Source organism: Lithobates pipiens, unplaced genomic scaffold (genome assembly GCF_037356315.1).
Source record: "Lithobates pipiens isolate NorthernLeopardFrog02 unplaced genomic scaffold, aLitPip1_a1.2 Scaffold_13, whole genome shotgun sequence".
Lineage (NCBI taxonomy): Eukaryota > Metazoa > Chordata > Amphibia > Anura > Ranidae > Lithobates > Lithobates pipiens.
Window position 1 is genome coordinate 539,003,303 of NW_027507718.1, and position 25,344 is coordinate 539,028,646.

The 25,344-nt window shown below is 51.9% G+C and overlaps 1 protein-coding gene across 1 annotated transcript; it reads right to left on the reverse strand.

Moving 5' to 3' along the window:
- Positions 1 to 211: 211 nt before the first annotated feature.
- LOC143975759 (E3 ubiquitin/ISG15 ligase TRIM25-like) lies at positions 212 to 24,330 on the reverse strand. Its single transcript, XM_077478277.1, has 3 exons — positions 24,233 to 24,330; positions 8,249 to 8,312; positions 212 to 2,491 (listed from the first exon to the last, which is right to left on the reverse strand). Exon 3 carries the CDS (start codon positions 2,487 to 2,489, stop codon positions 363 to 365), a length of 2,127 nt encoding a protein of 708 aa, XP_077334403.1. The 5' UTR covers positions 2,490 to 2,491; positions 8,249 to 8,312; positions 24,233 to 24,330; the 3' UTR covers positions 212 to 362.
- Between the last annotated feature and the right edge of the window lie 1,014 nt (positions 24,331 to 25,344).

Consider the following 25,344-nt stretch of genomic DNA (forward strand, 5'->3'; position numbering starts at 1 on the left):
GACAATAGAAGTCACATGGCAAAAACCTGAAAATCTTTCATAAGACAATTTTAAAGATATTAATGATTATTATTGTACTATTTTTTGTAAGTATTCTTTTCTATTTAAATGTGTACAAATAAATACACATTTTTGAATTACGCCGACTCAGAACTAATTAAGGAAATTCGTCTCACAATATCAAATCGGTCTCACCATATATACTTAAGACTTTGAAATATTTGAACATTATTTTTATTACGAGAATTACAAGGCTTTATACATAAATCACTCATATTCCTTGTCCTCTGCTTCCCATTGGCTGAGTATTGCACCAATCAGATTCTCCACCCTGTGATGTCACCAGTCTCTGGGCAGATTTCTCACCTCTGATTCCCCCCACATATCTTTATACAATCTCCCATTCCCCTCCATACACATACCCCAGCATGGAGGGGGTCAGTGAAGGTGGCGGTGAAGGTGTGGAGATGTCGGATCGGGTCACACAGATCATAAAAGGAGATCCGCCCGGCCTCATAATCCAGATCTATCCTGACTCTCTCACTGGAGACACCGCCGGGTAATGGGACCTCATTAGTGTCATGTATCACCGAGTACTGATTACCCCACCCCCTCGCCAACCCCCAAGACTTCTTATTATATCCAATCAGTGCCCGACCTCCTCTCCTAGCTATACTGGTGTAACACATCCCGACTGTCCAGAACTCTGCCCGCCGGACATCCACTTCCCAGTAATGCCTCCCTAAGGAGAAACACTGACTGCTCATCACCTGAGAACACCGAAATCTCTGTGGTGTTGCTGGGCGATTCTGTCTATTAGCTGACCAGGATGCAGTTTTCCTGTCATCTGATATATGTAGATAATTCCCAGCTGTCTTCTCATTCAATAATATGTCTGTAAACCCCGATGTTTGCTGTACGCCGCCAATATTTGGTCCTCCAGCCTGGCTGTGTGAGTGCTCTATGGTGGGGGAGGGACGTTTCCTGGATGGTTGTATGGTGGGGGAGGGTTGGGGAGGTCCCCTGGATGGTTGTATGGTGGGGGAGGGTTGGGGAGGTCCCCTGGATGGTTCTATGGTGGGGGAGGGTTGGGGAGGTCCCCTGGATGGTTGTATGGTGGGGGAGGGTTGGGGAGGTCCCATGGATGGTTGTATGGTGGGGGAGGGTTGGGGAGGTCCCCTGGATGGTTGTATGGTGGGGGAGGGTTGGGGAGGTCCCCTGGATGGTTGTATGGTGGGGGAGGGTTGGGGAGGTCCCATGGATGGTTGTATGGTGGGGGAGGGTTGGGGAGGTCCCCTGGATGGTTGTATGGTGGGGGAGGGTTCGGGAGGTCCCCTGGATGGTTGTATGGTGGGGGAGGGTTGGGGAGGTCCCCTGGATGGTTCAGCATTGATGTGACCTTCACCCTTTGTAGTAGAATGTGGATAGACATGTGTGCCTGGACATTTCTCTACATTTACCCCAGACATGATATCAGATAAACCTGTGTGCAATGTGTGTGAGATCCCCCCCACATCCAGATCCCCCCCATCATGGAGGAGCTCCTCATGTCTCTCTCTGTCCTCATCATCTCCATCCTCAGTATCACACAAGTCACCTGTGTCTGACGCCTGTAGGACAGTCAGTGGATCCGTCACGTTACACAGCTCCTCAATGTGACGCAACTTCCTGGACAGCTCCTCCTTCTTTATCTCCAGATCCTGGACCAGATCATTGATTATCCCGGAGACCCGCTCTGCCGGCCCGGAGATTTCCCTCAGGACTCTCTTCTCCAGGTCTTCCAGACGTCTCCTGAGGTCTCTGAACAGGACAGTGACTCTCTCTGTTTCACCATCTGCTTCTCCTTGTACTTTCCTCCCGTGTTCCTGCAGACTCTGGACTCTTTTCTCCATCTCCTCTCTCTCTGTCATCAGTTTCTGCAGAACATTCCTCAGTTTCTTCTTCTTCATCTCAGAGGCCTCATCCAGAGTCTCCACCTGGTGTCCCCGATGTTCTCCATCCAGCCTGCAGGACACACAGATACAGGTCTCATCCTCAGTGCAGTAATACTCCAGGATCTTCTTATGGACGGAGCATTTCCTGTTCTCCAGGGAAGTGGTGGGGTCACACAAGACGTGTTCTGGTGTCTTGCTGTGGACGCTCAGGTGATTGTCACACAGAGAAGCTTCACACATCAGACAGGATATCAAAGCAGGTACAGGCGTATGAATACAATAAGTACAGGAGATCCCGGTTTTGTCCTGATCACCTTGTGTAGTCTGGAGGGTCTGCAATATCTTACACAGAGTAATGTTCTTCTTAAGATTGGGGCGTTTGAGTTTTTGTCTACATTCAGGACAGAAATATCCTCCGGACCTCCTCTGTGTATCCAGTGTACGACCAATACAGACCCGGCAGAAGTTGTGTCCACATTTCAGGGTTACAGGGTCCGTATAAACATTCAGACAAATGGAACATTCCATATCCTCTGTCAGATGAGAAGACGCCATTGCTAAAAGGGCAAAAGAGTAAAGTGAGAAGATTAAACTCTATCAGACTTATTAGGATAGAAAACAATCTACAACATTCAATAATCTATAACAGTCAAGTAAGTCCCGGAGCAGAAGGAGAAAAAAAATACCTGAGCGCAGGGACGGCATGACAGTGCTGGATAGCACAGCATTGATGTTTTAAGGGTGGTTTCTCCTTTAAGAAAAAGGAGGAGGAGCTGAGAGTGGGCAGCACGCTGAGAGGAGTATAGTGAAGGAGAGGGGGAAGTGACGTCAGTGGCAGAGCGACGGAGGAAGAGATTACACAGCACCCTCACCGCTCTGCTTTTTCTCCCTCTCCCTCACTGAACATGACGGCAATGGAGGGCTTCATGGTGCAGTTGAGAGCGGCAGTTGCCACCCAGCTGGTAACAAATAGCAGCAGAAGGCAAATCGGTGGCAAGCGGGGGTTGCCGGTAACACCTCATGTGTGGCGGTCACTGCCGCCAGAGAGGTTTAGCCCCCCGACACAGGCCCTGGTGTGTCCCAGCGGAGGAGGCTACAGGATGACAGTGGTGACCCCTAGACCCCGGTGGACGAGTGAGCCAGAGGCAGGGAGGGACCCGGCGCAGAGGCAAGGCCGCGGCAGTTGGGGAGGCAAACACTGCACATAGATCTTCCCCCCTGCCCGTCGCAGATGTACTGAGCAAGCGGACTGGGCTGCGGGGGAGGAGCGGAGAGCGCACTGGAGACACTGGGATGGGACGCAGAGCATGGCCGTCCCGGCAGCGGTGTTGGCCAGTAGTCCAGCCTGGTCCAGGAGAGGGCGAGTGAAGGACGTGGTCAGCCGACATGCCCAGAAAGATCGCAGATGCAGGAGCCTGTCACGGGGGGGCAACGAGCGGGAATGGCGGGAAGGAATGGAGAGAGGGACGTGAATGGCTCCGCAGACCCACGGCAGCCAGAGTGGGCCCATCTGGGGTGTAGAAGGTGGTTGGTCAGAATGAGTTCGCCAGCAACAGGTCGGAGGGTGAGCTGTCTGGGTCAGAAGTCGGTGAGGACCAAGAACATCCAGTAGCGGTGGCTCCACAAGTGGCGGCTGATGGGCTCAGTCCTGGAGAGCCCGGTGAGTCTCACTCTTCACTTTCTTTTTCTTCTTTATTGCATAGTCTGTTGGGTCAAGAAAAACAGACAGGGCAGACAGGGCCGGGGGCAACAGCGGGGGTGGTGGGGGACAAGACCAACCCAACATCACCGAAGGATGCAGGACCTCAGACTGGGAACGTGGGGCTCCGGGAATTATTAGTGGGGCTCAAGGAGCTGGTGCAGCGCTTTGAGGCAGGGACTGAGGACAGCCCGGCGCAGACTTGGGCACACTGCAAGAAGTGGACGCCACCAGGTCCGCAGGCGTTACGCCCACGGCAACGGTGGTCGCTGAGCCTCCTGGCTTACCGGTCAGCGTGCCGACTCCCAATAGCCAGGTTAAGGCGGGAGAGGCTTCGGTCAGGTTGGCAGACTCCACAAAAAGTGAAGTGTACGTCTATTTTGAGGGCCCCCCTTGGTGCACATTTGAAGAAAGAAGTTAAGGAAAAAATTTGGAAAGGGGCATACGTGGAGATATTCACGCCATTGCCGTTGGAAAAGTTTAACCTAGACAGGTTGAAGCCGGAAGAAAGCAAGAAAGAAGATGAAGATAAGCAGTGATACCGGTTGATTCCCCATACCTTGTCCAATTGGCTACAGGCCTTTGCCATATTAGCAGTGTAGTAGGGGAAAAGGCCCCCGAACACTGTTCGGTGCCATTTGTTTATTTGGAGGCCATTAGTGAAGCACACAGGATGTATTGCGGAGTGGCTTGGCTTCGGTACGACGAACAGTTTTGCCAAAGGATGGCCGTGCAACCGACACTACACTGGGACCATAAGGACATAAGTCTATGGATGAAGCTGATGACAGCAGCACGGGCCCCTAATCAGTTTTTTCAGGCAGGGGGTCGGAGGTTCGGCAGCCTCAGGACAACCGACCGACAAGAGATGGGGCTACTGTTGGCAGTTCAACGAGGGCACATGCGGAACTGTTGATTCAAGCACTCGTGTTCAGGTGGCACAGGGGATCCCATGCACTGTCCAAGTGCTTTAAGAGAGGAAAAGGACGTGCCGGAGAGCCTGCAGGAAGAGGGATGCTTCCTTTCCTCAGTAGATACCCTGACCGGGCAGTTGCGAATTTATTGTAATCAGGTTTCACTAGTGGTTTTAGAATACCTTGCTCATTGGCGACAGTCCTGCCTGAGGCGAAGAATTTATGGTCAGCACTGCTACACCCAGCTGTGGTTTCTGAAAAATTGGGGAAGGAAGTTGCGTTGGGGCGCATGGCCGGCCCATTTAGGGAGGCACCCCTTCCAGATTTGGTGATCTCTATGCTGGGAGTGGTCCCCAAAAATGAGCCCAACAAGTTCAGACTTATCCACCACCTTTCCTTTCCCAAGGGTGGGTTGGTCAAGGATTCCATTGCCCCTGAAGAGTGTGCGGTAACATACACCTCTTTCGATGCTGCAGTTGCATGGGTAAGAGGGTATGGGCAGGGGGTCATTGATGGCCAAGTCGGACATTGAGTCGGCCTTCCGGCTACTGCCGGTGCATCCGGACAGCTTTCGGCTGCTTGGATGTACTTGGAACAGGGCTTACTACGTAGATCGTTGCCTGCCAATGGGATGTTCAATCTCATGTGCCCTCTTTGAAATGTTCAGTTCCTTTTTGGAATGGGCAGTTCGGGATGTTTCAGGTATCAACTCTGTCATTCACTATTTGAATGATTTTTTTATGTGTCGGCCCGGCGGGTTTTAATATCTGCGCAGTCTTGTTAGGGACTTTACAACACCTGGCAGAACGTTTTGGGGTCTCGTTGGCACCGATAAAAACAGAAGGCACCACAGCGAAAATTGTGTTCCTCGGCATCGAGATAGACTCGATGAGGATGGAGTGCCGGTTGCCGCAGGATAAGCTGGAGAAGTTGAAAGAGGAGGTGCGAGGGACCATGGGGGTGCGCCAATTGCAGCTGCGTTCACTACAATCCTTACTGGGCAAGTTGAATTTTTCCTGCCGCATAATCCCGATGGGTTGGATTTTTTGCCGCCGGCTGGCGGCTGCCACCACAGGGGTTCAGGTCCAAACTCATTTTGTGAGTCTCAATAGGGAACACAGGGAGGATTTGCGGGTGTGGCAGGAGTTCCTAGAGTCGTTTAATGGGCAGGCTCTGTGGATGGCAGGCCCCATCAGCAATTGCGACTTGGAGTTAATCACGGATGCCGCGGGTTCCACGGGATTTGGGGCTTATTACAAGGGACAATGGTATGCAGCCCGATGGCCGTCGGTGTGGGAGGAGGCTAGGTTTTTGAAGAAGCTGGTGCTTTTGGAATTGTTTCCAGTTGTAGTGGCCATGGAAATCTGGGGGGAATCCTTCCACAACTTAAAAAAAAGTTTGCTTTAACTGCAATAATATGGGGGTGGTGCAGGTGGTTAATCGTCTGACAGCGACATCTGTGCCAGTGGCCAGGCTGCTGCGACATTTGGTCCTACGCTGCTTGCAAGTGAATGCATTCATCTATGCTGTACAATTACTGGGGATTGACAACACTTTGGCTGATGCTTTGTCTCGTTTTCAGTGGGACAGATTTTGGGAGTTGGCACCAGAAGTGGAGCAACAAGGGGTCGGCTGTCCCGTCTGGATGTGGACCAGAGCTTTGGGATCGCAGCAAAGTGGATCCAGCAACCAATGAGTACGGATACTTGGAATGCCTACTCAAAGGTATGGGATGAATGGTTTAATTGCCTGGACGGGATTGGGTTGGCCTCAGAAGATCAGGAGGTGGGCACATGCGGTCCTATATTTTATTAATATGGGACTCAAAAGGGGCATCTCGGCAGCTGCCATTGACTGGAAGTTGACAGGTTTGGCCTTTCTTTTTAAGTTACAGGGTCAGCGGGACCACACCAAGCATTTTTGGGTAAGAGACAGTAAAAGCGTATAGGAGGGCACACAAGAAGAGGGACGGGAAGCACCCGGTATCAACTGAAATGTTACAGGTTTTTTATTCTAAGTTGGAAAAGGTCTGCGGCCTATGAATGCGTTCTGTTCCGGGCAGTTTTTGCACTGGCTTTCTTTGGTGCACTGCAGATAAGCGAGCTGGTCAGCCCTTCTAAGAAAGTGCAAGGTGGGCTTTTGATGGGAGAGGTTGAATATTTACAGCATCCAATCAGAATTTGGATCAGGCGATCGAAAACCGATCAGACCGGGGAGGGAATGCAGATTGAAGTCTTCCGGATCGGGGGAATTGACCATTTGCCCAGTAGGGGGCGGTGGAAGCCTTCCGGGATATGCGACCTGGGGTTGCTGGTTCTTAATGCACGAGGACGGTTCGTCCTTGTTAAAGTTTATAGCAGCGTTTCGTAGATGTGTGTCATCAGCCGGCTATGACCCAAAAAGTTTTTCTTCTCATTCCTTTTGCATAGGGGCAGCAAAAAAAGGCGTCCAGGGCAGGTCTGAGACAGGAGGCAGTCAGGCGCATTGAGAGGTGGGATTCGGATAGATTCAAGTTGTATTTTCGCCCACGCCTAATGCTATAATAGGGGTCACATAAATCTCGGGTTGTTGTTTATGATGCATTGGTTATTGATGTTTTATGTGTTTTTTTGCGTTGTCATTCTTTCGTTCACAGGTCAAGAGTTGGGGCTAGTGTGGATACTTGGTCACTCCTACGTGTACTGGGGGGCCAGAAGAGGCGACGTTTGGCCGAACAGCAGGCAGTTACGTATCCCTAGGCAGGAGGCTCGGGTCAGGTGGATCATGTGCCAGGAATGCGGTGGAACAGGGTACTTGGCGAGGTACATCGGTTCTCGCATTTAGACAGGGCACCAGATGTATTGATATTGCACGTGGGGGCAACGTTATGGGAGCCAAATCTATGAGGGACTTGATACGTGACGTAAAATGCGATTTTTTTTTTGCGTCTACGAGCAGCTTATCCAGGTATGGTTTTAGTATGGTTGGATATGGTGGGCAGGACATCGTGGTGGTGGGCATGGTCAGATAAAAAGGTGGACAGGGCTAGAATAAAAGTGAACAAGGAGGTTAGTAGGTTCTTCATCAAAAATGGCGGGCTGGCCATGCCACAGAGATCTGGAAGTGGACACATGGAGATATCTTAGGAGCGATGGGGTACATCTTGATGATGTGGGCAACGACTTATGAACACTTGGCCTGCAGGACGGGATCCAACGAGGACCGAGGGTGTGGAGGTGCACGCAAGGGTAAGGGGTTACCCCTTCCATGCTGTGGCAGTGTTGGGTCGCTGGAGGAGAAGATTGTGGTTGCATGTATGGAACATGTTGTACCCATCCATGAGGACGGGAGGTTTTTGGGTACTTTCAGGTTACAAGGGGTTAACCTGGAAGGGTTAAAAAGGTAGGTCACTGTGATAGTTGGGCACCGCCTCCGAGTCCGGGGTTTGCCAACTGGAGGCCTAAAGTTAAAAGCTACAGTGACCAGTGATATGTTGTTTTTCTTACATGACCCATAAAGTACAGAAAAGTATAATGGTTATTTATGTGTTATTTATTATATTTTTATAGTTTATTAATCAAAGAGGCCGTTAAGGCCATTTACTCCAATAACCTGGTCAAGTCGTTCTTGAGGGATTTGAAGGGGTGGTTTTGAGGTAAAGGGGGTGACCAGGACACTGGGCTTAAGTCCTAAAAATGTTGTGTAATTATATTCAGACTTACTGCAGTGTGATTGGTTGATCCACGATGCACGTCATTGCTCTTTGAACCTCCTTATGGAATAATCCTGAGGGAGGAGAGAGAAGAAAGTTCCATGTTTATCTACACAGAGATGGTGCAACCATATAGTCATCAGAGACCGCATCACTTCTCTGCAGAAATATTTTATATTGTTATCAGATCACATAATATGAACTCTCTGTTACCCCAGAGACACCAATCACATCCACACTTTTGTTCCCAATCTAAAGCTTTTTTTTGGGGGGGGGGGGGGGGTATATGAGAAATGACCCCCCCCCCCCCCCCCCCCAACAGGGTATTATGCTAAACCTGTAGATAAATAAGAGAACCAGAATCTTCACTATGTGGAATTGATACTAAAGTTGCAAGTGCCTCCACCCCCGAACAGGGCCCCCCCCACCCCAAGGCAAGAACCCCCCCCACCCCACGACAGGGGCTCGGAACAGAGGAGACTTGCTTACTGGGAATGTAATTAGTAATCGAATCAAAGTAATTGGGAGCAGAAGAACTACCACACCCAGCATATAACATTAACCATAAGTATATAGATGTTCCCCAGTATGGGAATAATAGAAGTTTTGCACCCTCTAGTGCAGGGATCCTCAAACTACGGCCCTCCAGCTGTTGCGAAACTACACATCCCATGAGGCATTGTAAAACTCTGACATTCACAGATATAACTGGGCATGATGGGAATTGTAGTTCCTGAATAACTGGAGGGCCGCAGTTTGAAGACCCATGCTCTAGTGTGTGCTAGAAGCGAGGGTAGGCAAACCACACTTTGATTCACAGTTAGACTGATGAGTCTTAATTGGGTCAGGGTTCATTAGAGTTCAGGGCTGGGTGACTCATCCTGGCAGCTCACTTGGTCTACAAGGTTGAAGAATCTTCTAGAACTTAGAGGGTGGAGGTTAGGAGGATCTGCTTTGAATATTTAGGAATCCTTGGCAGTGGGCTGGCAGGACGCCATGCCAGCAGGGGCAGTCGGGTGGAAGATAGAGATGAAGTGTTGAGGAGGCTGTCAGTGGCCCTGGGAGGGGGGGGGCACCTAAGGATTCTGCCAAAACACATGGGAGGAAGCCTTTCCTGGAGACACGGGAGCAAGAGAGGTCAGAGAGCGAGTAGAGCAGTGATGGTGAACCTTGGCACCCCAGATGTTTTGGAACTACATTTCCCATGATGCTCAACTACACTGCAGAATGCATGAGCATCATGGGAAATGTAGTTCCAAAACATCTGGGGTGCCATGGTTCGCCATCATTGGAGTAGAGCAACACCGTGGGTACTTACAAAAGGAGGGAACTTGCCACATGTAGCCAGTCTCCCTGTGCTTATGTCTTCAGGCCTTTGCCTAAGAGATTTCCCGAGAGTCAGCCGGGTGGGCTGGTGAAGAGTCTGTCAGAGGTATTGGGGTTAAAAATAATTCATTCAAGCAAATCAGAAGCCATTTTGTGCCATTTTTATTTTCTAAAGTTTTTGGGAGTTCATGATGTTAAACAAAGTTTCTTACAAGGAGAATTTTAGAGCCTTATCTTAGTTTCTCTCAGTCAGATAAGAGGGAGACCAAGAGGGCTAATGTTTATGTCATAATGAGACCAATGTCTCGTGTTTCAAATGAGAAATGAACAAACCCGTATATTTTTTTTACCCTTCTCCTGACAGAGAATGGGCTTATTCAAAAGCTATTTTATGAAATAAGTATTATTCACTTTAAGCCAGGGATCCTCAAACGACGGCCCTCCAGCTGTTGCAAAACTACACATCCCATGAGGCATTGTAAAACTCTGACATTCACAAACATGACTAGGCATGATGTGAATTGTAGTTCCTGAACAACTGGAGGGCCATAGTTTGAAGACCCATGCTTTAAGCAATTATATTAGCAATAATTCCTATTATATCATTATTACATTATAATAAGGCAAGTATATGCATACTTAATTGAATAATCTCACTCATTTGGGTATTTTTATAATGTACCACATTTATTCATTATGAATGAATGAATGAAATATTTGTATAGCGCACAACGCAAACTGAATCGCTTCAAGGCGATTCATTATATTATGTTTGTTATTGCCCATTGAAATATATTAAAAGGATAGCATATTTTTTATATATTGAATAGTTTTAAATGAATAATTCTATGTGTGAAACTACATATATAGTGGTTATTGCATGTCCAGTCACAAATGATCTAACTACTAAGGTATTTGGAACAAGAGTTAATTAACTTACCTAAACTTACTATAGCCATAAGTTTTCCAGCCAGACTACAAGTCTAGCAATCTGACATAACATGACATCTTATCATAGTTTAGTGTTTTTTTTTTTTAACCACTTTAGCCCCGGAAGACTTTGCCCCCTTCCTGACCAGAGCACTTTTTACAATTTGGCACTGCGTCTCTTTAACTGACAATTGCGCAATCATGTGACAATGTACCCAAACAAATTTAGCGTCTTTTTTTCCCCACAAATAGAGCTTTCTTTTGGTGGCATTTGATCACTTTTGCAAGGTTTTTTTTGCTCTATAAACAAAAGCAAAGCAACAATTATGGAAAAAACAAAAAAACAAAAAAACGGAAAATTGTATACTCACCTTTCCGTAATTTTCCTTTCCTGACGCATCCCATGGCAGCACACACACTGGGTTGTGACTCCGCCTCCACAACCTGATAGGACTGGTTAGCTATAAGATTTGAAGAGGAGTCCACCGTTGCATTCTCAGTAACTATCACCTTATAGGGGTGGGATCTGTGTGCTGCCATGGGATGCGTCAGGAAAGGAAAATTACGGAAAGGTGAGTATACAATTTTCCGTTTTCCTGACGCATCATGGCAGCACACACACAGTGGGAAATAACTCGCTACATGGGAGGGTGCCTTTCAGAAGTTTTTTATTTACTCAAGTACAAGATATGGATGAGTTTGATTGAATAATTGGTTTCCCGAACTCCACCGTAGTTAATTGAGCCGGGTCTATTCTATAGTGTGACATGAATGTGGTTTTTGATGACCAAGTTGCTGCCTTGCAAATAGTCTCTGGTGATACTCTGCTGTACGCTGCCCATGAGGCCGCCATCGCCCTCGTTGAATGCGCTTTCAGGTTTTCTGGTATTGGAAGGTGTTGAACTAGATATGCTTTCTTGATGACTTTAATCAACCATGAGGATATTGTCCTTGAAGAAGCCGCTTGACCTTTTTTGGCGCCATGCGGTATGACCAGGAGGTTTTCTGACTTCCTGAATGGTGCGGTAGCCTCCAGGTAGGCAGATATTGCAGACTTCACGTCCAGAGGGTGTGGATTTCCGTCTGTGTTGAGAAAAACAGGAAGATTGATCTCCGGATTAAAGTGGAAGCTAGATGCTACCTTTGGCACAAACCGTTCCGAAGGTCTGAGTACGACCCTGTCCGGAAAAAAACTATGTGTGGTTCTTTGATTAATAGAGCTTGCAGCTCGGAGACCCTTTTGGCCGATGTGATTGCAACTAGAAATTATAGTTTTAGTGTCAAGTCCCATAGGGATATTGATCCCCCCGTCGAGAAAGGTTCTTTGGTTAAAGCTTCCAGGACGATCGATAGGTCCCAGGTCGGAAAAATTGGTTTTCTAGGAGGCCTTATTTTTAGGCATGCTTTCTGAAACTGAATGATGAGGGGGTTTAAAGCCCACTTGATTCCTGTCATTGCGGATATGGCAGAGACGTGAACTTTTAAGGTGCTTGACCTTAAACCTTTCTCTAGACCTAGTTGTAGAAATTCTAACACCTGAGAGACTGATGGAGAAAGGGGGTTCCAGGACTGTAGTTGGGCTATTGCGGAATTTTTTTTCCAAATCTTATTATATATGTTGTTTGTCGATTTCTTCCTTGCTTGTTGTAAGGTGGATATTACTCTTAATGAACAACCCTGATCTAGCAACCTTTCCCTTTCAGTTTCCAAGCCGTCAGGTGTAATCGCTCTGGTGACGGGTGTAGAAATTTCCCTTGTGAGAGCAAGTCTGGGAACAGCGGAAGTGGGAGAGGCTCTTCTGTGTTCAATTGCAGGATGGTCGGAAACCATGGTCTTCTGGGCCAGAAGGGCAACACTGCTATTACCGTGGAAGACGAAGTCCTCAGTCTGGCCAGAAACCTGGCTATCAAGGGCACCAGAGGGAATATGTAACCTAGGCGAAACTCCCAAGGATGGTGGAGACAGTCGATCCCTGTTGCTGCTGGATAGGCGGTCCTTGCTAAGAAGCGAGTGCATTTGCGATTCGCTGGAGTTGCTGCCAGATCCATAATCGGGAACACCCCATTTGCGTGTCAGAAGAGTAAAGGTGAATCGCGGGTACGTATACTGCCTTCAGATCCGTCAGGTAGACTTGAGCCCACTCGATTATAGGTCGTACCTCCTGCATTAGGACCTTGCTTCTGGTGCCCCCTTGCCTGTGGACATAATTCACAGCCACTGTGTTGTCCATACGCAGGAGGACACTCTTCCCTGAGAGAAGGGGACTGAAAGTTAGAAGTGCTTGCCATGCAGCCCTGAGTTCCAGAACGTTTGAGACTATCCCTTGTGGACAGAAGGGCCAGCGGCCCTGTGCTCCCCGATCTAGATGATACGCTCCCCAGCCAAGGTAACTGGCATCTGACGTTACTATTTCTGGGAGTGGATGAACGATGGGACGACAGCGTGTTAAATTGCTGGTTTGAGTCCACCAACGTACTGACTCCTTGACTGTCCTGGTGATTGTTATTTGTTTTGACATTGACACCCCGTTCCATTGTTTTAGGAACGAATTCTGGAATACCCTCGAGTTCCATTGAGACCACTGAACCATTAGAAAGGTTGATGACATTGAGCCCAGAACGCTTAAGCGCTTTCTTGCTGACAGGTGGTCTGCTGACAGAAGCCTTTTTACTTTGCGGATGAGTGGATATTGTTTTTCCTGGGGAAGCCCTACTGTGTTGGATCTGGTGTCCGATTCGGCTCCTAGGAAGACCATCTTCTGTACTGGGACCAGGCTGCTCTTCCTCCAATTCACTATCCACCCGAATTGCTGGAGCGTAGAAATCAGAATTGAACGATGTCGTAGAAGTGTTTCCCCGATTGTCTGCTAGAAGGAGAATATCGTCGAAATAGTGTAGGACTCTTAGACCCCTTTCTCTCAATAGTGCTATAACCGGAAGTAACACCTTTGTAAAGGTCCTGGGTGCCGTTGATATCCCAAATGGGAGGCTTTTGAATTGAAAGTGTTGCCTGCCTATCGCAAAGCGTAGGTACTTTTGAAAGGTTTGATGCACTGGAATGTGTCGGACAAATCGACCGAGAGCATCCAATCTTTCTCCCCTGTTAGTAATATTGATTGGAGACTCTCCATCCTGAATGATTCGACTAGAATCATTTGGTTTAACTTTTTTTAAATCCAACACGGGCCTCAGGTCTCCTGTTTTCTTTGACACCAAGAAAAGGGGAGTAAAACCCCTCTCCTCTCTGTTCCTGTGGAACTTCTATGATTGCTTGCTTCTGGAGCAACTCCATAATGTATCTGACCAAAAGCTTTCGTTTCAGGCGCGAAAAGGGTAGTTTGGTAGGTCTGTAGTGGTTTTTTGGCAGTTTTCGCTTGAACTTCCACCTGTGACCTTGCTGAACGGTGGATATCGCCCAGGGTTCCTTTATTTTGTCTATCCATACTTGGGCAAATAGCCTCAGCCTCGCACCTACTATTGCGGGCTGGGCATGCGTGGCATCAAAAAGATTTTTGTTGGTCTCTGGCATGGTTGTCTTTGATTTTTGGACTCTCACAAAAGAGGGTTGTGTGCTTCGCCAATTCCGTTTGAATTCTTTCCCGGGTCTATAAGATCTTATGTCCCGGTACCTTTCTGGAAGGTGACGTCTGAAGGGCGGATTTTTCTGTTGCTTGGATCTTCTGTCCGACGGTATTAGACCCGATTTTCCCCCCGTGACCTTTGATATTGCGGAATCTAGTTTTGAACCAAAAAGGTTAGTGCCATCATAAGGGATCTTACACCAGCTGGATTTGGAAGTTGCATCAGCAACCCAAGGTTTCAGCCAGAGAGCTCTTCTGGAAGTTACTGAGGCTAGCATTGCTCTTGCTGAGGACCGTATAACGTCCACCGCCGCCTCCGCTACGAAGTCACCCGCAAGGTTGAGTTCCTGCAGAGCTGAAATAATTTTGTCTTGGTCTGCTGCTTCTACAATTAATTTTTCAACGCCAGACGTCCAGGAGGTGATGGCTCTACCGACCGCTGTGCTGAGTAGGCTTTCTTAAGGTCGAGATCGATTTTGCGATCCATCACATCCTTAAAGGTTACGGCATCTTCCATTGGTAGGGTTATATGGCGCGCTAAGCGCATCAGTGAGGAGTCTACCACGGGAGCGGAGATAAGAGGGTTCACTGCTGGCTCTTAGGGGATAGAGCTTCGCTAATCTGTTGTTTAAGCCGGACTTCTTTTCTGGTTTTTGCCCTTCATCTTTTATGAGCTCCTCTAGCTCTTCAATGAAGGGGAAGACCTCAGGGTCTTTTTTTTTTTTTTGGTTAGGGAAGTATTTCCGTAACTTAGGTGGGACGTCTCTCTCTTCCTCCCAACCGATCGCCTCCTTAACCGATTTCGCAAATGGGTTTATTAATGCAAAGTCGAAAACTGTAGGGGCCAGGGGATCCTCTTCCTCTGGGGAGTCATCTGGATCCTGAGGGGTGTGAGAGGTTGAGGCTGAGTTAGATGACCTGATTGGATCATAAGCTGTCACCTGTAGGATTGTTTCTTTAACTGAGTCTCTTATAATATTGGAGGCTTCTCTAGCGTCAACTTCCTTGTCTCGAGTTGCTTCCTCCAGACAGATTTGGCAGACAAGCTTACTAGGTAATGCTTGCGCTCCACCGACCCAGCAGGTATTAACCGCAGGACGGGTATGGTGCTCCTCTTGGTGTGAGGATGACGCTTCTCTGCGATGACGGGAAGACCTTGACCGACTTCGCCGAGAGTGAGAGTGTCTTGAGGGGGAACGTTCCTTTCTTTTAGAATGGGGTGACCCCGATGACCTGCCAGAGCTACCAAAATGAAAGGTATTAGTGGCAGTGCTCTCTTTTCTCCTCTTCACTACTTACCAATCCATACGTCCCCTTACCTTGTGTGTTCTAGGATGGTCTACTAAGGCAGCGGTCTCCATAGGGAAGAATAGAGTACGCCTGTGACCAGAGGTTTTCAGTGTAAGAGCCAATGCAGAGTATGGGCAAAAGGTGCAGACACAGAAATGAATGGCAAAGTACATAAAGATGATAGAAAAAAGGCTTACCAGAGATCAAAAGGACTTGTCTTGCAAGGCAGCAGGCTGTGTGCAGAGATCAGGATGGTAGATGATGTGAAAAGCACAAACAGCACTCCAAAATGAAAATGACATTTTTTAAATAGCCCGCCGCCGCCGGAGGAGTGACGTCACCGCCGCGCATGCGCACTGGCTGGCCGCGCCGTCCTGCGCCATCTTGGATGCTGGCAAATGCAGAGGGCAAGGGGAAAACGTCACTTCCTGAGCGCTGAGCGTCCGAACGGAACCGCCATGATGGAGAGGTCACAGCGCCGTGGAACTACAGGGCTCAGCGTGCCCAGAGGGGAAAAAAAAGAGGAAAAAAAGAGAAGAAAACTGAAAAACTGAAAACGGAAAGTAGGCAGAAAGGGAGGCATGCCTGGGAGGTAAGTGGAAGCACAACAGATAGGAGGGGGGAGACCGCTGCAATTATTAAAACCTTTTTAAGGTTTTTTCTCTTAAAAGTCAGCTGATTTGTAATTTTGCCCCTGAGACCACCAGAGTGGGGCTCCCAGCGTTATGGCTCATTTAGAGACCGTACGGACAGGGACTTCCAGGTAGGAGAGGCTGAACCTAGCTGGGGTAGTGCGGTAAGGGGTTCCATGCTAACCGATTGCAAAAGGTAATGACCTATTCAGGTGAAGAAAAAAAGGAGAATGCAACGGTGGACTCCTCTTCAAATCTTATAGCTAACCAGTCCTATCAGGTTGTGGAGGCGGAGTCACAACCCAGTGTGTGTGCTGCCATGATGCGTCAGGAAAATATTTTTTACTATAATAAATATCCCACTTAAAAAAAAAAAAAAAAAAAAAAACACACACAAAACATTTTTTTCCTCAGTTTAGGCCAATAGGTATTCTTCTACATTTTTTAAATTTATGTTTTTACCCAAAATATGTAAATTAAATAAGTGTATATTGATTGGTTTGCGCAAAAGTTATAATGTCTACAAAATAGGGGATAGATTTATGGCATTTTAATTATTTTTTTTTTTTTACTGTTAATGGCAGCGATCTACGATTTTTAATCGGGACTGCGATATTGCGGCGGACAGATTGGATATTTTTGACACATTTTTGGGACCATTGACAATTATACAGTGATCAGTGCTATAAAAATTCACTGAATTCTCTATAAATGTCACTGGCAGGGAAGGTGTCAACACTAGGGGGTGATCAAGGGGTTAACTGTAGAGAGGATGGGACTTACCGGAGGAAACGACAGATCGGTGTTCATACTTAGTATGAACACATGATTTGTCTCCTCTCCCCTGAAAGAACTGGATTTTTTCGTTTACACACACAGATCCCGGTTCTCGCTCTGTCACTCGTGATCGTGGGTGCCCCCGGTGGTCATTGTGCCCACCGAGCACTCACATGGGCTACGGGTACACGCTGTGGGCGCATGCCCCTAGTGGCCAAAAGGCAAATCGACGCAAGGCAACGTTTCGCCAAGCCGCGCCATTCTGCCGCAGTAAAACTGGGGCGGCTGGTTGGCAAGTGGTTAAAGGTAAAGGTTATTTGACATGTTAAGAAACATTCCAAAATCATTTTTAATACAACACTGCCCCCTGTTGATAATTATGTTAAAAGTCCAAAATGGCCTCCTAGACGGTGGTGCCATGGTTACATGGTAAAATAATACGTCAATTGATGTCATTAGTTAAGCATAAGGAAAATACACACCCACCTTTCTAAGGGGGGGGGGGGGGTGGATACACATTGAGAGCGGGGAGAATGGAAAAAGGATGGAAAGGTCTATGAAGGGAAAGGTATCCTGGGGATACAGAGCTGATATCTCTCAAACAAAAAAGATTCTTGTATTTCTGGTGAAGTATCATTTTCTTCTGCCTATTGGTAATTGAATTATTTGAGCATCTACATAGCTAAACCATTAAATCTTTGTAGCATGATTATTGGAATGGTTTTATTTCTAACTGTAGTAGGAGATACTTCTGTTCCAAATAAGGAGAAATACACATTGGGCATTTTAAAAACTAGAGCTTGTGGTTATTGTTTTATCATCTGTATTACCCATATTATTGATATTTGAAATAATATTCTGTGTTTATCACCAGTTATGTTTTGATATTATTTTGCACTGATTTTCAGTAAATATATATATTTTTGCACAGAATTGTATTCCTTTCCGTCGTCAAAATTATTACAGATAAACAAATTTTGAGTCATTTGGGAGATTTGTGGAAATACATGTAAATCTCCTAAATCATAGATTTTTGCTCATTTCCATGAATATAAAAACTGGTTGATATTTCAGTATAAATACAAGGCAGCCGGGTGGCCTGGCAAAGAGGGCAGCCGGGTGGCCTGGCAAAGAGGGCAGCCGGGTGGCCTGGCAAAGAGGGCAGCCGGGTGGCCTGGCAAAGAGGGCAGCCGGGTGGCCTGGCAAAGAGGGCAGCTGGGTGGTCTGCAAAGAGGGGAAGTTGTCCCTGAAGATTGCTGAAGTCAAGGGGGGCATCCCATAACCTCCCAACCCTATCCAAGTTATTATCCCTCCAATAACAAAACACAAAACCGCAGACTGTTCTCTGACTCTGGGTGCTTGCAAACATTCAGTGTACCTGGCTGTGCGGGAGTGGGGGATCCCTCTCATCTGCAGCCCCTATGGGGGGTAGGACTACACATGCTTCGAAGAAGAGATTAAAGTGATACTAAAGTCATGTTATACTTACCTGCTCTGTGTAATGGATTTGCACAGAGGAGATCCGATCCTCCTCTTCTCAGGTCCCTCGCTGGCTTTTTCTAGCCCCTCCCTCCTACCAAGTGCCCCCACAGCAAGCAGCTTGCTATGAGGGCAACCAAGCCCCTGCTCTGTGTGTCTATTCAGACATGGAGTTGTGGCCCTGACCCGCTGCTCGCTTTCTCCTCATTGGCTCAATGACTTCGACAGCAGTGGGAGTCAATGGCACTCAACCAATGAGGAGGATAAGTCAGAGCCTCTTGTGTAACATTGCTGGATATAGATGGGGCTCAGGTAAGTATTGGGGGGCTGCTGCACACTTTTTTTAATCTTAATGCATAGAATCCATGACTCTTTTGCAGTCATTGGCTGCTGTCCCAACTACCAATGAAACTCTTTCTGCTGCTCACACACTGTATAGTGTGTGGTAAGTAGCCCTAGCGTGGCTCTGCCTCCCAGCTCCACCCCCCCCAACTCGGCTCTCACACTTCCTTCCTCGCTTGCAGCCGCTCTCGGTTCCTGCTGGTAAGGCTGAATGGGAGGTCTTAATGAGGGCAAAAATGTAAGGGGTTTCTAATCACTGGAGGTCTCTAAGGGAGAGGTGGAGCACTGATATCCGAGGACTGTGAGCAAATGGGGGTCCCTAAGAGGGGGTACTGACTGCTGATCCAATTAGATCAGCAGGACCCCCCATATTGACTCCCCCCCCCCATCAGCTCACAGTCCCCTTATATCAGTGAAGAGTCCCAACCACCACAGCCCATCTGCCACATCAGAGTCCCAACCACCACAGCCCATCTGCCACATCAGAGCCCCAACCGCCACAGCCCATCCACCATAGCAGAGCTCCGACCCCCACAGCCCATCCACCACGCCCCATCTGCCACAGCATAGCCCCATCCTCCACAGCAGAGCCCCAACCACCACAGCCCATCCGCCACAGCAGAGCCCCAACCACCACAGCCCATCCGCCACAGCCCATCCTCCACAGCAGAGCCCCAACCACCACAGCCCATCCTCCACAGCAGAGCCCCAACCACCACAGCCCATCCTCCACAGCAGAGCCCCAACCACCACAGCCCATCCTCCACAGCAGAGCCCCAGCCACCACAGCCCATCCGCCACAGCAGAGCCCCAACCACCACACCCCATCCGCCACAGCAGAGCCCCAACCACCACACCCCATCCGCCACAGCAGAGCCCCAACCACCACAGCCCATCCGCCACAGCAGAGCCCCAACCACCACAGCCCATCCGCCACAGCAGAGCCCCGACCACCACAGCCCATCCGCCACAGCAGAGCCCCGACCACCACAGCCCATCCGCCACAGCAGAGCCCCGACCACCACAGCCCATCCGCCACAGCAGAGCCCCGACCACCACAGCCCATCCGCCACAGCAGAGCCCCGACCACCACAGCCCATCCGCCACAGCAGAGCCCCGACCACCACAGCCCATCCGCCACAGCAGAGCCCCGACCACCACAGCCCATCCGCCACAGCAGAGCCCCAACCACCACAGCCCATCCGCCACAGCAGAGCCCCAACCACCACAGCCCATCCGCCACAGCAGAGCCCCAACCACCACAGCCCATCCGCCACAGCAGAGCCCCAACCACCACAGCCCATCCGCCACAGCAGAGCCCCAACCACCACAGCAGAGCCCCAACCACCACAGCCCATCCGCCACAGCAGAGTCCCAACCACCACAGCCCATCCACCATAGTGTTCCAACCACCACAGCCCGACCACCAAAGCAGAGTCCCAACCACCACACCCCATCCGCCACAGCAGAGCCCCAACCGCCTCAGCCCATCCGCCACAGCAGAGCCCCATCCGCCACAGCCCATCCGCCACAGCAGAGCCCCAACCGCCACAGCCCATCCGCCACAGCAGAGCCCCAACCGCCACAGCCCATCCGCCACAGCAGAGCCCCAACCGCCACAGCCCATCCACCATAGCAGAGCTCCGACCCCCACAGCCCATCCACCACGCCCCATCTGCCACAGCATAGCCCCATCCTCCACAGCAGAGCCCCAACCACCACAGCCCATCCGCCACAGCAGAGCCCCAACCACCACAGCCCATCCGCCACAGCCCATCCTCCACAGCAGAGCCCCAACCACCACAGCCCATCCTCCACAGCAGAGCCCCAACCACCACAGCCCATCCTCCACAGCAGAGCCCCAACCACCACAGCCCATCCTCCACAGCAGAGCCCCAACCACCACAGCCCATCCGCCACAGCAGAGCCCCAACCACCACACCCCATCCGCCACAGCAGAGCCCCAACCACCACAGCCCATCCGCCACAGCAGAGCCCCAACCACCACAGCCCATCCGCCACAGCAGAGCCCCAACTACCACAGCCCATCCGCCACAGCAGAGCCCCAACCACCACAGCCCATCCGCCACAGCAGAGCCCCGACCACCACAGCCCATCCGCCACAGCAGAGCCCCGACCACCACAGCCCATCCGCCACAGCAGAGCCCCGACCACCACAGCCCATCCGCCACAGCAGAGCCCCGACCACCACAGCCCATCCGCCACAGCAGAGCCCCGACCACCACAGCCCATCCGCCACAGCAGAGCCCCGACCACCACAGCCCATCCGCCACAGCAGAGCCCCGACCACCACAGCCCATCCGCCACAGCAGAGCCCCGACCACCACAGCCCATCCGCCACAGCAGAGCCCCGACCACCACAGCCCATCCGCCACAGCAGAGCCCCGACCACCACAGCCCATCCGCCACAGCAGAGCCCCGACCACCACAGCCCATCCGCCACAGCAGAGCCCCGACCACCACAGCCCATCCGCCACAGCAGAGCCCCAACCACCACAGCCCATCCGCCACAGCAGAGCCCCAACCACAACAGCCCATCCGCCACAGCAGAGCCCCAACCACCACAGCCCATCCGCCACAGCAGAGCCCCAACCACCACAGCAGAGCCCCAACCACCACAGCCCATCCGCCACAGCAGAGTCCCAACCACCACAGCCCATCCACCATAGTGTTCCAACCACCACAGCCCGACCACCAAAGCAGAGTCCCAACCACCACACCCCATCCGCCACAGCAGAGCCCCAACCGCCTCAGCCCATCCGCCACAGCAGAGCCCCATCCGCCACAGCCCATCCGCCACAGCAGAGCCCCAACCGCCACAGCCCATCCGCCACAGCAGAGCCCCAACCGCCACAGCCCATCCGCCACAGCAGAGCCCCAACCGCCACAGCCCATCCGCCACAGCAGAGCCCCAACCGCCACAGCCCATCCGCCACAGCAGAGCCCCAACCACCACAGCCCATCCGCCACAGCAGAGCCCCAACCGCCACAGCCCATCCGCCACAGCAGAGCCCCAACCGCCACAGCCCATCCGCCACAGCAGAGCCCCAACCGCCACAGCCCATCCGCCACAGCAGAGCCCCAACCGCCACAGCCCATCCGCCACAGCAGAGCCCCAACCGCCACAGCCGAGCCCCAACCGCCACAGTCCATCCGCCACAGCAGAGCCCCAACCACCACAGCCCATCCGCCATAGCAGAGCCCCAACCACCACAGCCCATCCACCATAGCAGAGCCCCAACCACCACAGCCCATCCGCCACAGCAGAGCCCCGACCACCACAGCCCATCCGCCACAGCAGAGCCCCGACCACCACAGCCCATCCGCCACAGCAGAGCCCCGACCACCACAGCCCATCCGCCACAGCAGAGCCCCGACCACCACAGCCCATCCGCCACAGCAGAGCCCCGACCACCACAGCCCATCCGCCACAGCAGAGCCCCGACCACCACAGCCCATCCGCCACAGCAGAGCCCCGACCACCACAGCCCATCCGCCACAGCAGAGCCCCGACCACCACAGCCCATCCGCCACAGCAGAGCCCCGACCACCACAGCCCATCCGCCACAGCAGAGCCCCAACCACCACAGCCCATCCGCCACAGCAGAGCCCCAACCACCACAGCCCATCCGCCACAGCAGAGCCCCAACCACCACAGCCCATCCGCCACAGCAGAGCCCCAACCACCACAGCAGAGCCCCAACCACCACAGCAGAGTCCCAACCACCACAGCCCATCCACCATAGTGTTCCAACCACCACAGCCCGACCACCAAAGCAGAGTCCCAACCACCACACCCCATCCGCCACAGCAGAGCCCCAACCGCCTCAGCCCATCCGCCACAGCAGAGCCCCATCCGCCACAGCCCATCCGCCACAGCAGAGCCCCAACCGCCACAGCCCATCCGCCACAGCAGAGCCCCAACCGCCACAGCCCATCCGCCACAGCAGAGCCCCAACCGCCACAGCCCATCCGCCACAGCAGAGCCCCAACCGCCACAGCCCATCCGCCACAGCAGAGCCCCAACCGCCACAGCCCATCCACCATAGCAGAGCTCCGACCCCCACAGCCCATCCACCACGCCCCATCTGCCACAGCATAGCCCCATCCTCCACAGCAGAGCCCCAACCACCACAGCCCATCCGCCACAGCAGAGCCCCAACCACCACAGCCCAACCGCCACAGCAGAGCCCCAACCACCACAGCCCATCCTCCACAGCAGAGCCCCAACCACCACAGCCCATCCTCCACAGCAGAGCCCCAACCACCACAGCCCATCCGCCACAGCAGAGCCCCGACCACCACACCCCATCCGCCACAGCAGAGCCCCGACCACCACAGCCCATCCGCCACAGCAGAGCCCCGACCACCACAGCCCATCCGCCACAGCAGAGCCCCGACCACCACAGCCCATCCGCCACAGCAGAGCCCCGACCACCACAGCCCATCCGCCACAGCAGAGCCCCGACCACCACAGCCCATCCGCCACAGCAGAGCCCCAACCACCACAGCAGAGCCCCAACCACCACAGCCCATCCGCCACAGCAGAGTCCCAACCACCACAGCCCATCCACCATAGTGTTCCAACCACCACAGCCCGACCACCAAAGCAGAGTCCCAACCACCACACCCCATCCGCCACAGCAGAGCCCCAACCGCCTCAGCCCATCCGCCACAGCAGAGCCCCATCCGCCACAGCCCATCCGCCACAGCAGAGCCCCAACCGCCACAGCCCATCCGCCACAGCAGAGCCCCAACCGCCACAGCCCATCCGCCACAGCAGAGCCCCAACCGCCACAGCCCATCCGCCACAGCAGAGCCCCAACCGCCACAGCCCATCCGCCACAGCAGAGCCCCAACCGCCACAGCCCATCCGCCACAGCAGAGCCCCAACCGCCACAGCCCATCCGCCACAGCAGAGCCCCAACCGCCACAGCCCATCCGCCACAGCAGAGCCCCAACCGCCACAGCCCATCCGCCACAGCAGAGCCCCAACCGCCACAGCCCATCCGCCACAGCAGAGCCCCAACCGCCACAGCCCATCCGCCACAGCAGAGCCCCAACCGCCACAGCCCATCCGCCACAGCAGAGCCCCAACCGCCACAGCCCATCCGCCACAGCAGAGCCCCAACCGCCACAGCCCATCCGCCACAGCAGAGCCCCAACTGCCACAGCCGAGCCCCAACCGCCACAGTCCATCCGCCACAGCAGAGCCCCAACCACCACAGCCCATCCGCCATAGCAGAGCCCCAACCACCACAGCCCATCCACCATAGCAGAGCCCCAACCACCACAGCCCATCCACCATAGCAGAGCCCCAACCACCACAGCCCATCCACCATAGCAGAGCCCCAACCACCACAGACCATCCACCATAGCAGAGCCCCAACCACCACAGCCCATCCCCCATAGAGTTCAAACCGCCATAGCAGAGCCCCATCCGCCATAGCAGAGCCCCATCCGCCATAGCAGAGCCCAGACCACCACAGCCCATCCGCCATAGCAGAGCCCCTACCACCACAGCCCTTCTTCCATAACAGAGCCCCAGCCACCACAGCAGAGTCCTAGCCACCACAGACGATCTACCATAGCAAAGTCCCAGTTCAGGCAAACTCACCCAGCAGGTTTAAGTCAGTGTATGGAGGCTTCCATCCAGCATCAAGGTCTTCTCATCACTGATAGCAAACCAGCCATCCCCTCCCCCACCAGGTGCTTATTAACCAGGCCTGCAAGGGAAATCCCTTCCCCCTCCAAGTAACCCTCTCTTATCCCAACCCAGTCTCTCTCTCCACCCCCATATTCCTCATCCTCACTACACCCCACATATTCATCACAACCTACACCCCCATATTCTAAAACTACACCCCCATAATCATCACTACTTGCAACCCCCATATTCATCACTACCTGCACCCCCCATATTCATCACTACCTACACCCCCCATATTCATCACAACCTTCACCCCCATATTCATCACTACCTACACCCCCCCATATTCATCACTACCTACTCCCAATATTCATCACTACACCCCCATATGCATCACTACCTACACCCCCCATATTCATCACTACCTACACCCCCATATTCATCACTACCTACACCCCCATATTCATCACTACCTACACCCCCCACATTCATCACTACCTACACCCCCCCATATTCATCACTACATACACCCCCCACAGCAAGACAGAGTACATCAGACCCCTGCTCCGCACCCGTGGCGGTTTCGTAGGCCCAAGGTGAGAAGGTGGTGGTTCTTCTTCCACAGTGGATTGGTGAGAAGGTGGTGGTTCTTCTTCCACAGTGGATTGGTGAGAAGGTGGTGGTTCTTCTTCCACAGTGGATTGGTGAGAAGGTGGTGGTTCTTCTTCCACAGTGGATTGGTGAGAAGGTGGTGGTTCTTCTTCCACAGTGGATTGGTGAGAAGGTGGTGGTTCTTCTTCCACAGTGGATTGGTGAGAAGGTGGTGGTTCTTCTTCCACAGTGGATTGGTGAGAAGGTGGTGGTTCTTCTTCCACAGTGGATTGGTGAGAAGGTGGTGGTTCTTCTTCCACAGTGGATTGGTGAGAAGGTGGTGGTTCTTCTTCCACAGTGGATTGGTGAGAAGGTGGTGGTTCTTCTTCCACGGTGGATTGGTGAGAAGGTGGTGGTTCTTCTTCCACAGTGGATTGGTGAGAAGGTGGTGGTTCTTCTTTCACAGGGTATTGGTGAGAAGGTGGTGG

Coding starts and splice junctions, on each gene's coding strand:
- LOC143975759 (XM_077478277.1), bottom strand. CDS start 2,489: ATGGCGTCTTCTCATCTGACAGAGGATATGGAATGTTCCATTTGTCTG.